The 14314-nt window shown below is 43.8% G+C and overlaps 1 protein-coding gene across 3 annotated transcripts in view; it reads left to right on the forward strand.

The window, feature by feature from the left end:
• pepd (peptidase D) overlaps window positions 1–14314 on the forward strand; it is a 200619-nt gene that overhangs the window by 60507 nt on the left and 125798 nt on the right. For all 3 annotated transcript variants that reach the window (XM_063067267.1, XM_063067266.1, XM_063067268.1), the window contains exon 7: window positions 13035–13079. In XM_063067267.1, the coding sequence (XP_062923337.1) occupies window positions 13035–13079 (45 nt within the window). The remainder of the gene's footprint in view (window positions 1–13034; window positions 13080–14314) is intronic.

Below are 14314 nucleotides of genomic sequence, written 5' to 3' on the forward strand. Positions count from 1 at the left end.
TGGTCATATTGCCATTGTTTCTTGGTTTCGTGGCTGTCAGAAGAAGATGATTTTCAGAGTTGTATACTTTCATATTAAATGAGCCTTTGAAACTTTGATCTTGTAAGTCACCATAATAGACGAACACGATCTGCCTAAACTAATAACACACAATTGTATCTTCATGTCTTTATTGAACACATTGTTTAATCATTCACTGTCCGGGCTGGAAAAGGTATGTGAACCTTTGTATTTAATAACTAGTAGAACCTCCCTTGGCAGCAATAACCTCTACCAAACGTTTCCTGTTTCGGTCTTACACAACGGCAAAGAGGAATTTTTGACCATTCCTGCATACCGATCTGTTTCAGTTCATCAATATTTCTGGGATACCTTGCATGAACATCCCTCTTCAGGTCATGCCACAGCATCTCAGTTGGGTTAAGGTCTGGACTTTAACTTGGCTATTCCAAACACAAATTTTCTTCTTTTTAAACTATTCTGCTGTTGATTTACTCTTGTGTTTTGGATCATTGCCTTATTGCATCATTCCAAGTTCTATTAAGCTTCAGATGATGGACTGCTACCCTGACATTCTCCTGTAAAATGTCTTGATACAATTTTGAATTCATTGTCCCTCAGTGATTGCAAGCTGTCCAGGCCCTGAGGCAGCAAAGTAGCCCCAGACAAAGTATGCCTGGAGTTTCCGCTCATGGGTGTTGTGTCACGTCAGCCATACTGGCCTCTAGCATATTTCAAAGTTCTGGATGTGCTCTCCTATGTACTGGTATTTGTTGTTTATCCCAGGGCAGTTTCTGGGACCTGACTGGTTACTATGTTTACTACATTTGAGACTATACAGTAACACTGATAAACCACTATCCAATGATTGTGAAACCCCAGTGGTTTGACCTCCAGCTCAGCAGGTGATGCTCTCTGTCCCCTCACTGGGTGCCTGGTTCATGAGCTCCTTTCCACTTGAGTTCAGTGGAAATATTGTTATGCCACTGTGTCACATCTAAAGGAAAACAGAATTAAATATATGTTGGTGCATAAGACATAAGAGCAGAATTAGGCCATTCAGCCCATCGTGGCTGATTTATTATCCCTCTCAATTCCATTCTGTTGCCTCTCCCTGTAACTGTTGATGCTCTGACTAATCAAGAATCTATCAACCCCTGCTTTGAATATACTCAATGACTTGGCCTCTACAGCCATCTATGGCAATGAATTCCACAGATTCACCACCCTCTGGCAAATGAAGTTCTTCCTCATCTCCGTTATAAAGGGACATCTTTGTATTCTGAGTCTGTGCCCTCTGGTCATAGACTCCCCCACTGTAGGAATCCTCCTCTCCACATCCACTCCATCCAGGCTGATAGAGTGGACATGGAGAGGATATTCCTGATAGTCCAAAAATCCTGCATATCTAACGCCACCAGTGTAGTGTCAATGGTAGGTTAATAGTTTTACTCTCTTTAATATGCATAGGGGTATCCTGAGGCTCTGTCATTCATTATAGAAGCATAAAACTTTGTTAAATTTCTGAGAGGACAACCACAGCAAAAATTGTTCTCACCTGATGGACATTTCTAAACTTGAGACTGTGGTTGGCATGGATGTGTTCAACCTACACACTCACTTGCAAGGTCTCTACAATTCAAGTTTCTATTTGCACAATTTGTCACCTCTTGTACGTTGGTTGTTTGTCAATCTTCGTTTATGTTTAGTTTTTCATAAATTCGATTGTGTTTTGTTATTTTCCTGTAAATGCCTGCAAAAAAAGTATGTCAAGGGGGAATTTCTAAAATGCCTACGAGATTATTTTTTAGAGCAACTTGTGTTTGAGCCCATTAGGGGATCAGGAATTCTGGATTGGGTGTTGTGCAATGAACTGGAATTGATTTGAGAGCTTAAGGTAAAGGAACCCTTGGGAGCCAGTGATCATAATAGGATAGAATTCATCCTGTAATTTGAGGAGAAGCTAAAGTCAGATGTATCAGTATTACAGTGGTGTAAAGGGAATTACAGAGGCATGAGAGGAGCTAGCCAAAATTGGTTGAAAAGGAACATTAGCAGAGATGACAGCAGAGCAGAAATGGCTGAAATGTCTGGGAGCAATTCATAAGGTCCAGAATTTACATGTCACAAAGAGTAACAAGAGTTCTAAAGGCAGGATGACACAACCGTGTCATAACTTTGAGAAGTCAAAGTCAACAGCAAAGCCAATGATAGGGCATATAATAGAGCAAAAATTAATGGGAAGTTATAGAATTGGGAAGCTTTTAAAAACCAACAGAATACAATTTTAAAAAAAAACAGAAGGAAAAAATAGATCCTGCATCTCAGGATCTTCTCCATCAACTTACCAACCACTGAGGTAAGACTCACTGGTCTATAATTTCCTGGGCTATCTCTACTCCCTTTCTTGAATAAAGGAACAACATCTACAACTCTCCAATCCTCCGGAACCTCTCCTGTCCCCATTAATGATGCAAAGATCATTGTCAGAGGCTCAGCAATCTCCTCTCTTGCCTCCCACAGTAGCCTGGGGTACATCTCATCCAGTTCCAGTGACTTATCCAACTTAATGCTTTCCAAAAGCTTCAGCACATCCTCTTTCCTAATACCTACATGCTCAAGCTTTTCAGTCTGCTGCAAGTCATCCAAGACCGTTTTCCATAGTGAATACGGAAGTAAAGTATTCATTAAGTACCTCTGCTATTTCCTCCAGTTCCATACACAATTTCCCACTGTCACACTTGATCGATCCTATTCTTTCACGTCTTTTTCTCTTGCTCCTCACATGCTTGTAGAATGCCTTGGGGTTTTCCTTAATCCTGCCTGCCAAGGCCTTCTCATGGCCCCCTCTGGCTCTCCTAATTTCCTTCTTAAGCTCCTTCCTATTAGCCTTATAAACCTAGATCTCTAACATTACCTAACTCTCTGAACCTTTTGTAAGCTTTTCTTCTTGACTAGATTTATTACAGCCTTTGTACACCGTGGTTCCTGTACCCTACCATAACTTCCCTGTCTCATTGGAATGTACCTCTGCAGAACTCCACACAAATATCCCCTGAACATTTGCCACATTTCTTCCGTACTTTTCCCTGAGAACGTCTGTTTCCAATTTAAGCTTCCAATTTCCTGACTGATAGCCTCATAATTCCCCTTACTCCAATTAAACGTTTTTCTAACTTGTCTGTTCCTGTCTCTCTCCAATACTATTGTAAAGGAGATAGAATTATGATCACTATCTCCAAAATGCTCTCCCACTGAGAGGTCTGACACCTGACCAGGTTCATTTCCCAATACCAAATCAAGTACAGCTTCTCCTCTTGTAGGCTTATCTACATACTGTGTCAAGAAACCTTGCTGAACACACCTAACAAACTCCACCCTATCTAAACCCCTCACTCTCGGGAGATGCCAATCAATATTTGGAAAATTAGAAACTCCCATCATGACAACTCTGTTGTTATTACACCTTTCTGGGATCTGTTTCCCCATCTGCTCCTCGATATCCCTGTTACTATTGGGCGGCCTATAAAAAACACCCAGTAAAGTTATTGACCCCTTCCTATTGCTAACTTCCAGCCACAGAGACTCTGTAGACAATCCCTCCATGACGTCCACCTTTTCTGCAGCCGTGACACTATCTCTGATCAACAGTGCCATGGCCCCAACTCTTTTGTCTCCCTCCCTGTCCTTTCTGAAACATCTAAAATCCGGTACTTGAAGTAACCATTCCTGTCCCTGAGCCATCCAAGTCTCTGTAATGGCCACCACATCATATCTCTAAGTACTGATCCACGCTCTAAGCTTATCCGCTTTGTTCACAACATTCCTTGTGTTAAAATAGACGCATCTCAACCCTTCGGTCTGAGCGCGTCCCTTCTCTATCACCTGCCTATCCTCCCTCTCGCACTGTCAACAAGCTTTCTCTATTTGTGAGCCCTCCTCTTCCCCAGTCTCTTCAGTTCGGTTCCCACCCCCCAACAATTCTAGTTTAAGCTCACCCCAGTAGCCTTAGCAAACCTCCCCACCAAGATATTGATCCCCCTGGGATTCAAGTGCAACCCGTCCTTTTTGTACAGGTCACACCTGCCCCAAAAGAGGTCCCAATGATCCAGAAATCTGAATCCCTGCCCTCTGCTCCAATCCCTCAGCCACACATTTATCCTCCACCTCATTCTATTCCTATTCTCACTGCCACGTGGCACGGGCAGTAATCCTGAGATTACTACCTTTGTGGTCGTGCTTCTCAGCTTCTTTCCTAACTCCCTGTAGTCTGTTTTTTCAGGACCTCTTCCTTTTTCCTACCTATGTCATTGGTACCAATATGTACCACGATCTCTGGCTGTTCTCCCTCCCACTTCAGGATGTCTTGGACGCGATCTGAAACATCCCGGACTCTGGCATCTGGGAGGCAAACTACCATCCGAGTTTCTTTCCTGCATCCACAGAATCGCTTGTCTGACCCCCTAACTATAGAGTCCCCTATCACTACTGCCATCCTCTTCCTTTTCCTACCCTTCTGAGCCATAGGGCCGGACTCTGTGCCAGAGGCGCGACCACTGTTGCTTCCCTCAGGTAGGCCAAGCCCCTAACAGTACTCGAACTGGAGTACTTATTGTCAAGGGGTACTCTCTAGTACCTGACTCTTCCCCTTCCCCCTCCTGACTGTGGCCCCGGTCTGACCACCTGCCTATAACTCCTTTCTATCACCTCCTCGCTCTCCCTGACCAGGCGAAAGTCATCGAGCTGTGTCTCCAGTTCCCTAACTCGGTCCCTTAGGAGCTGCAGCTCAACACACCTGGTGCAGATATGGCCGACCGGGAAATTATAGACCAGTGAGTCTTACCTCAGTAGTTTGTAAGTTGATGGAGAAGATCCTGAGAGGCAGGATTTATGAACATTTGGAGATGTATAATATGATTAGGAATAGTCAGCGTGGCTTTGTCAAGGGCAGGTCATGCCTTACGAGCCTGATTGAATTTTTTGAGGATGTGACTAAACACATTGATGAAGGAAGAGCAGTAGATGTAGTGTATATGGATTTCAGCAAGGCATTTGATAAGGTACCCCATGCAAGGCTTATTGAGAAAGTAAGGAAGCATAGGATCCAAGGGGACATCGTTTTGTGGATACAGAACTGGCTTGCCCACAGAAGGCAAAGAGTGGTTGTAGATGGGTCATATTCTGCATGGAGGTCGGTCACCAGTGGTGTGCCTCAGGGATCTGTTCTGGGACCCCTACTCTTCATGATTTTTATAAATGACCTGGATGAGGAAGTGGAGGAATGGGTTAATAAATTTGGTGATGACACAAAGGTTGGGGGTGTTGTGGATAGTGTGGAGGGCTGTCAGAGGTTACAGCGGGACATTGATAAGATGCAAAACTGGGCTGAGAAGTGGCAGATGGAGTTCAACCCAGATAAGTGGGAAGTGGTTCATTTTGGCAGGTCAAATATGATAGCAGAATATAGTATTCATGGTAAGACTCTTGGCAGTGTGGAGGATCAGAGGGATCTTAGGGTCCAAGTCCATAGGATGCTCAAAGCAGCTGCACAGATTGACTCTGTGGTTAAGAAGGCATATGGTGTATTGGCCTTCATCAATCATGGAATTGAATTTAGGAGCCGAGAGATAATGTTGCAGCTAAATAGGACCCTGGTCAGACCCCACTTGGAGTACTGTGCTCAGTTTTGGTCACCTCACTACAGGAAGGACGTGGAAACCATAGAAAGGGTGCAGAGGAGAATTATAAGGATGTTGCCTGGATTGGAGAGCATGCCTTATGAAGACAGGGTGAGTGAACTTGGCCTTTTCTCCTTGGAGCGGAGGAAGATGAGAGGTGACCTGATAGAGGTGTATAAGATGATGAGAGACATTGATCATGTGGATAGTCGGAGGCTTTTTCCCAGGGCTGAAATGGTTGCCACAAGAGTTTCTAGATGGAATATGAAGGTAAATTAGCCAATAATATTAAAGAGGATAACAAGTTTCTTGAGGTACATAAAGTGTAAAAGAGAGGTGGGAATGGATATCGGACTACTGGAAAACGATGCTAGAATGTTTGTAATGGGAAACAAGGAAATGACAGTCAAACTGATACCTATTTTGCATCAACCTTCACTGTGGAAGACACGAACAGTATGCTAGAAGTTCGAGAGTGTCAGGGGGCAGAAGTCACTATTACTAGAATGTTCTTGGAAAACTGAAAGATCTGAAGGCATATAAGCCCAGGGTTCTGAAAGATGTAGCTGAAGAGATTGGGGAGGCATTAGTAATGATCTTTCAAGAATCAATTGATTATGGCATGGTTCTGGAGAAATAGAAAATTGCAAATGTCACTCCACTGTTCAAGAAGGGAGAGAGGTGGAAGAAAGGAAATTATGGGCAGTTAATCTGACCTCAGTGGTTGGGGAAAATGTTGAGCCAATTGTTAAAGGTTTTGGTTTGGAGTACTCGGAGGCACGTGATAAAATAGGCCGTGGTTTCCTCAAAGGAAAATCTTACCTGACGAGTCCGATGGAATTTTTTTGAAGAAATAACAAGTAGGATAGACAAAGGAGAATTGGTTGAAGTTATGTACTTGGATTTTCAGAAGGCCTTTGGCAAGGCTTCTTTACAAGTTAAGAGCCCATGTATTACAGGAAAGATAGTAGCATGGAATAAAGGGAACCTTTTCTGGTTGACTACTGGTGACGAGTGATGTTCCACAGGGGTCTGTGATGGGACTGCTTTTTATGTTGTATATCAATGAACTGGATGATGAAATTGATGGTTTTGTTGCAAAGTTTGCAGATGATATGAAGATGGGTGGAGAGGCAGGTGGTTTTGAGGAAGTAGAGGATACAGAAGGACTAGACATAAGGAGAATGGGTTAAGAAGTGGTAGATGGAGTACAGTGTCGGGAAGTGTATGGTTATGCAATTTGGTAGAAAGAATAAAAGCATAAAATATTTTCTAAATGGAAAGAAAATTCAAAAATCAGAAGTGCAAAGGGACTTGGGAGTTCTTGTGCACGATTCTCGAAAGGTTAATTTGCAGGTTGAGTCGGTGGTGAGGAAGACAAATGCAAATCAGAATCAGGTTTATTATCAAAGGCATATGTCATGAAATTTGTTAACTTAGCAGCCGCAGTTCAATGCAATACATCATAATATAGAAAGAAAATAGATAATTGAAACAATTACGGTAAATTTATGTATATTCAGTAGATTAAGAATAGAGCAAAAACAGAAATAATATATTTTTTAAAAAATGAGATGGTGTTCATGGATTCAATGTCCATTTAGGAATCGAATGGTAGAGGGGAAAAAGCTGTTCCTGAATCACTGAGTGCGTGTCTTCGGGCTTCTATACCTCCTTCCTGACAGTAACAGTGAGAAGAGGGCATGTCCTGGGTGGTGGGGGTCCTTAATAATGGACGTTGCCTTTCTGAGGCACCGCTCCTTGAAGATGTCTTGGGTACTATGGAGGCTAGTATCCAAGATGGAGCTGACTAATTTTATGACTTTGTGTTGTTTGTTTTGGTCCTGTCCTGAAGCCCCCCACCCCCCCCAATACCAGACAGGGCAGTGATGCAGCCTATCAGAATGCTCTCCACCGTACATCTGTAGTAATTTTTGAGTGTTTTGGGTGACAAAGCAAATCTCTTCAAACTCCTAATGAAATATAGCTGCTGCCTCGCCTTCTTTATTGCTGCATCAATTTGTTAGGACCAGGTTAGATCCTCAAATCTTAACACCCAGGAACTTGAAATTGTTCTCTCTCTTCAATTCTGATCCCGCTGAGGATTGGTTCATGTTTCCTCCTCTTGCCTTTTCTGAAGCCAAAAATCAGCTATTTGGTTTTACTGACATTGAGTGCCAGGTTGTTGTTGTGACACCACTCAACTTGTTGGTATATCTCACTCCTGTACACCCTCTTGTCACCACCTGAGATTCTACCAACAATGGTTGTATCATCAGCAAATTTATAGCTGGTATTTGAGCTATGCCTAGCCACACAGTCATGGGTATAGAGAGAGTAGAGCAGTGGGCTAAGCACACACTCTAGAGATATGCCAGTGTTGATTGTCAGTGAGGAAGAATATTATCACCAATCCACACAGATTGTGGTCTTCAGGTTGAGAAGTCGAGGATCCAGTTGCCAAAGGAGGTACAGAGGCCCAGATTCTGTAGCTTATCGACCAGGAATGTAGAAATGATGGTGTTAAATACTGAGCTATAGTCATTGACATAGGTGTTTGTGTTGTCCAAGTGATCAAAGGCCGTGTGAAGAACCATTGAGATCGCATCTGCCATAGACCTATTGTGGTGATAGGCAAATTGCAGTGGGTCCAGGTCCTTGCTGAGGCAGGAGTCCATTGTAGTCATGACCAACCTCTCAAAGCATTTCATCACTGTAGGTGAGAGTGCTACCGGGCCATAGTCTTTAAGGTAGCTCACGTTCTTCTTCTTAGGCACTGGTATAATCGTTTCTTTTTTGAAGCAGGTGGGAAGCTGCGACCGTATAGTGAGAGGTTGAAAATGTTCTTGAATACTCCCGCCAGTTGGTTGGCACAGGTTTTTAGAGCCTGGTGAGGTACTGCCTCTTTGTGAGGGTTCACAGTCCTTAAAGGCAGCCTAACATTGGCCTTGGGTGTCAGAGATCACCAGGTCACCATGAGCAGCAGTAGTTGTATTCTCCCTTTCAAGGCAGGCATAGAAGGGGTTGGGCTTGTCTGGCGGTGTATCATCGCTGCCATTCATGCTATTTGGTTTCGCTTTGTAGGAAGTAATGTCTTGCAAACCCTGCCAGAGTTAATATGCACCAGATATTGCCTCCGGCCTCGCTCAGAATTGTCTCTTCACTCTTGAAATAGCCTTTTGTAAGTCACACCTGGTTTTCTTGTGCAGACCTGGGTCACCAGACTTCTAAGTGCCACAGATCTGGCCCTCAGCAGATGCCATACCTCCTGGTTTATCCGCAGCTTTTGGTTTGGGAATGTACAGCAAGATTTCATAGGCACACACTACAAAGTTTTGAAGTGTGTGCACGCCTACTTTGTTAGCATTCATTTCCAAAGGATTAGAACAGAAAAGCAAGAATGTAATTTTGAGGCTTTATAAGGCACTGCTGAGGCCTCACTTGGAGTATTGTGATCAGTTTTATGCCCCTTTTATATAAAAAAAATGTGCTGACATTGGAGAGGGTTCAAAGTAGGTTTATGGAAATGATTCCAGGATTGAACGGCTTGGCATATGAAGAGTGTTTGATGGTTCTGGGCCTCTACTCACTGGAATTCAGACAAATGAGGGGTGATCTCATTGAAGGCCAAGCCTCTGGGTATGTTTAAGGCAGTGGTTGATAGATTCTTCATTTACCAGGCATGCAGGGATACAAGGCTGAGAGGGAAAATGGATGAAATGGTGAAGCAGACTCAATAGATGAAATGGCCTTCTGCTCCTCTAACTTAAGGTTATATGTTAACCTATAGAACTGCCGCATACTGGACATTTTTTTGTTTTTTGCACCGTCCTCTGTAAGCTGTAGAGACTGTAGTGCATGAAAATCCCAGGAAATCAGTGGTTCTGAGATTCTCAAACCACCCTGTCTGGCACCAACAATGATTCCATGGTTGAAGTCACTTAGATCACATTTCTTCCCCATTCTGATGTTTGGTCTGAACAATAACTGAACGTCTTGACCATGTCTGCTTGTTTTTATGCATTGAGTTGCTGCCACGTTATTGGCTGATGAGACATTTGGATTACGAGCAGGTGTACCTAATAAAGTGGCCACTGAGTGAATGCATACTTTGATAATAAATTAACTTTGACTCTGTGTGCAGAGTTAATTCTTTGCAAGAATTGAACTGTCCATCCTTATTCCTGAGGGTTAAAAATAACTGTGTGCTACAAGTATATTTCAGGGGAAAGAAAGAGAGAGTGATCTATTTATAACTGGTAGAACACATTAGAGTCTGACTCATGCAGCCGATATCGTTACAGAGTCACATATACCATCTGAAAATCAATGTGCTCTCAGAATGGCCAATATATTTATACTGAGATAATAAAACACGATTAGACTGGGAACTGTTTGTGCAGAAAGGTTAACTAGCCTGGCAGAAAAAATTGCACATTGTGAAATGTTTTATTGACTGCTAATCTGTTGCCCCTTTACCCTCTAGTGAAATTAGATTTCATAAGTCAGCTCATAAAAGTACATCTGAAAGCCGCTAACAAGGCTGGCGCCGACCCCTTGCTCCAGACAGTGAACGTGACTCCTGTCTCTGGGGTAAGCTGCTGCTTCCTGACATTTCTCATCAACACCTTCCCATTATCCTGCGACTCGCCAGGCTCTGCATTCCCCCCCACCCCCCCTCCTATTTCAGCCTCAGAAGGCAAAGACGTCCCTTTAGAACAGAGGTGAGGAGGAATTTCTTTGGCTGGAGGGCGGTGAATCTGTGGAATTCATTGCCACAGACAGCTGTGGAGGCCAAGTCATTTGGTCTATTTAAGGGGGAGTTTGATAGGTTTTCAATTAGTCGGTGTGTCAAAAGTTATGGGGGTGGGTGGAAGGCAGGAAAATGGGGTTGAGAGGGATAATAAATCAGCTCTGATGGAATGGAGGGCAAACATGATGGGCTGAATGGCCTAATTCTGCTCCTATGTCTTATGGTCTTATTTTCATAAAGTCTGTGTTGGTCCAAAGAGCTATTCCATTCTCCCACCAATTATACCTTACTCCTTAAATTCCCATCAGTTCCCCACTCCCCCCGGATTGATAGCAGCAAAGATCAAGCTGACAGCCAGAAACAACTTCTCAGGATGGATGAGGAAGCATAATTTTAAGGTGATTGGAGGAGGGATGTGAGAGGTAGGTTTTAAACACCGAGTGGAGAGTGTGTGGTACGCACAGACGGGTACTGTTAGAGGCAGGTACTTTAGACTTTTAAGAAACTCCAGCTGTCCACTCTATCGATGCCTGTTAACATCTGTACACTTCCAACAGGGCACCTCTCCTCCTCCTTCGCTTCAGACAAAAATGCCCTAACTCAACCCAACTACAGTGACTGTAAGACACAGAAGCAGGATTAGGCCATTCGACCCATCGACTCTGCTCTGCCATTCCATCATGGCTGATTTATTATCCTATTTAACCCAATCTCCTGCCTTCTTCCCCCAACCTTTCACACCCTATCAAGAACCTATCAACCTCCGCTTTAAATATATCCAAGGACATGGCCTCCACAGCTGTCTGTGGCAATGAATTACAGATCTGTCAATCTGTGGCTGAAGAAATTCCTCATCTCAGTTCTAAATGGACATCTCTCTATTCTGAGGCTGTGCCCACTGGTCCTACTCTCTCCTGCCAAAGGAAACATCCTTGCCACATCCACTCTATCTAGGCCTTTCAATATTCGATGGGTTTCAATCAGATTCCCCCTCTCATTCTTCTGAACTTCAATGAGTACAGGCCCAGAGCCATCAAATGATCCTATAACCTAACCCTTTCATCCCTGGAATCCTTCTCGTGGATCTCATCCAGACCGTCTCCAAAGCCAGCGCATTTTTGCTTGGATAAGGGGCCCAGAACTGCTGACTATAGTTCAAGTGTCTAAAGGCCTCAGTGTTGGTGGGGGCTGAAATTATGGTTCTCAATTTTTTGGAACAGGCGTTTCGGCCCACAATGTTGTGCTGAACCAATTAAATTCGCAATCAAATGGCCAGCTAAACTCATCTCTTCTGCTTTCTCAATGTCCATATCTGTCCATTTTCCTCGCCTTCATGTGCCCACCTAAATGTCTGTTAAAAATCTCTGATGTATCTGCCTCTACCACACCCCAGGAAGGGTACTTCAGGAACCCACCACTCTGTTTATTTAAAAAAAATCCTTGCCCTCACATCTTCGTTGAAATTACTCTCTCACCTTAGATGCATGCCCTCTGGTATTAGACATTTCAAACCTGGGGGAAAAATACTGTCTATCTATATGTCTCATAATGTTAGAACCCTCTATCTGGAATGGGACCTGGATCCATGATTACTTATTAATAAGTCCGACGGGGAAATGTACTTATTGAAACAGATGGGCATGCAAAGCTTAGTCATGGACTCGAGATTCTGCAGAGCATCGTACACTACAGTCAGCACACAATGTCAGCTGTTTGTTCCTCTTCCTCGATGCTTCCTGACCTGCTGAGTTCCTCCAGCATTTTGTGTGTGTTGTCAGGCATAGTGCTGCTGGGAATGCTTGAGGCAATTGGGGTAATGTTTCCTCAAGGAGACGGGAGGTGTGTGTCAACCATCGTTGTTCCAGATCTGATGTCTGTCCCATTACAGCTGTTGACCCTTCACCCTCAGGACTGTTCAGTCTTTGCACTGTCATTGCTGTATTGTAGGAAGTTCAAAGCAAGTTTATGATCAAAGTACATAGAGTGTCAAAAAAAGTATCCACTGTGATTCAATGTTGTAAAACCAACACCCTGGGGTGAATACTTTTTATAGGCACTGTATGTCACCATATTCATAAAGAAACAAGAGAATTATTCCGAAAGACCGCACATACTAAGATGGACAAACTACCAATATGCAAAAGACAAACACTGCAAATAAAAAAGAAAAAAAGAAGCAATGAATATTGGGAACATGAGGTGAAGTCTTTGAAAGTGAATCCATAGTTTGTGGGGACAGTTGAGTGTTGTGGTGAGTGAAGTTATTCCCACTGGTTCAAGAGTGCAGTGGTTGAGAGCTAATAACTATTCCTGAACCTGATGTGGGTCCTGGGGCTCTTGTACCACTTTACTGATGGAAGCAGTGAAAAGAGAGCCTGTCCTGGATGGTGAGGGTCTTTGAATGCTGCTTTCCTGTGACAACACTCCTTGTAGGTGTGCTCAATGGTGGGGAGGGCTTTACCCCTGGTGGGCTGGGTTATATTCATTACTTTTGTAGGCTTTTCTGTTCAAGAGTATTGGTGTTTGAGGAAGGTGATCAGGGTGATTGGAAGGGGGAACTGCACTGAATTTCAGTGAAATTGATCATCTTCTCTTCTCTCCAGGTTTAATGTGAACAACGTTGTGCTTCACCCGGAGATCGCAGAGTGGTGAGTACCTGTTTAACCTCGTCTCTGGGTAGGCAGTGCAGGTGTACCATTGTGTCAGGGCAACGCGAAGTCCTCGCCACTCTATGATGTCCCTGCCCCATTACAACAGCAGTCTGCATTCGCGCAGCACCTCAAATATCTCCTCTCAGTGGTGACCAGTGGTCTCACACCACTGGAGAGGGAGGGTTCTGCGTTGACCATTACAGCACAGTACAGACCCTTCGGTCCACAATGTCGTGCTGACACTTTAACCTAGTCTAATGCCAATCTAACCCTTCACTCCAACATAACCCTCATGTGCCTATCTGAAAGTTGTTAACTGCTCTTAATGTTTCTGCCTCTGCCAGCACATTCCACACGCCCACCATTCTCATCCAGCGCATCTTGGTAAATCTCCTCTGCACCTTCTCTAAAGCCTGATGATCCCGATCCTTTTGGTGTCTCTTTGACCGATGGAAAGTGAGCCTGGGTGAGCTGTGGGAGTGGAGTTTTATACTGACTGCAGACTGTGCTAACGGGACAAGTAACGTATCCAGGGAATTGGAAACGGACCGGAACCTACTGGGTGAATCCGTGTAGCTTCATCCTCGTTCCTCTGTTCTCTCCTGTGTCTCTGTCGATATTTATCAGTCTTATCCTCCTTGGGATTAAAAAAAATAACGAAATGACCTCGACCTGACCCACCTCAGGCAAGCTGTTCCAGCATCCATGTCTGAAGAAATTTCTGAGGAACACTCCCCAGTATTTTTTGTAAAATCAATCCCCAGCCATGCCTGGCTGGCATTCAGTTGGCTTTGATTTCCTGCGCTGTGCTTCTGCTCTTCTGCTATTACGTTACATTTGTCAAACGTAAAATCAGATTTGAATTTAGCAGAGTGAGATTTTGTCTTTGCTACATTGGTTCTGAGAGGTTTCTGACCTTGAATGTGGGTGGAAGGAGAACCAGACGAATCCGTTCAATATTGAGACTGTGCTGTGACTGAGATTGGTTTTACAGCGCAGCCTCCAGTTATCAGGTATCTAAAATGTCAGAGATTTCACAGCCCAGTGATACGGTAAATTTAGTAACCAGTGAATGGGTTATAATTTTGATTGTGTGTGATTGGCTGGGATATCTGCCTCTGATTCCCAGAGCTCTGCTTTCCAGCTAGGGATCAATGACTCCTTGTTGGACATTTCTCCCCAGTTCTCAGGAGTCAATGGCTCCTTGTTGGGCATTCCTCCCTATTTCCCAG

The sequence above is a fragment of the Mobula hypostoma genome, chromosome 14 (assembly GCF_963921235.1).
Source record: "Mobula hypostoma chromosome 14, sMobHyp1.1, whole genome shotgun sequence".
NCBI lineage: Eukaryota > Metazoa > Chordata > Chondrichthyes > Myliobatiformes > Myliobatidae > Mobula > Mobula hypostoma.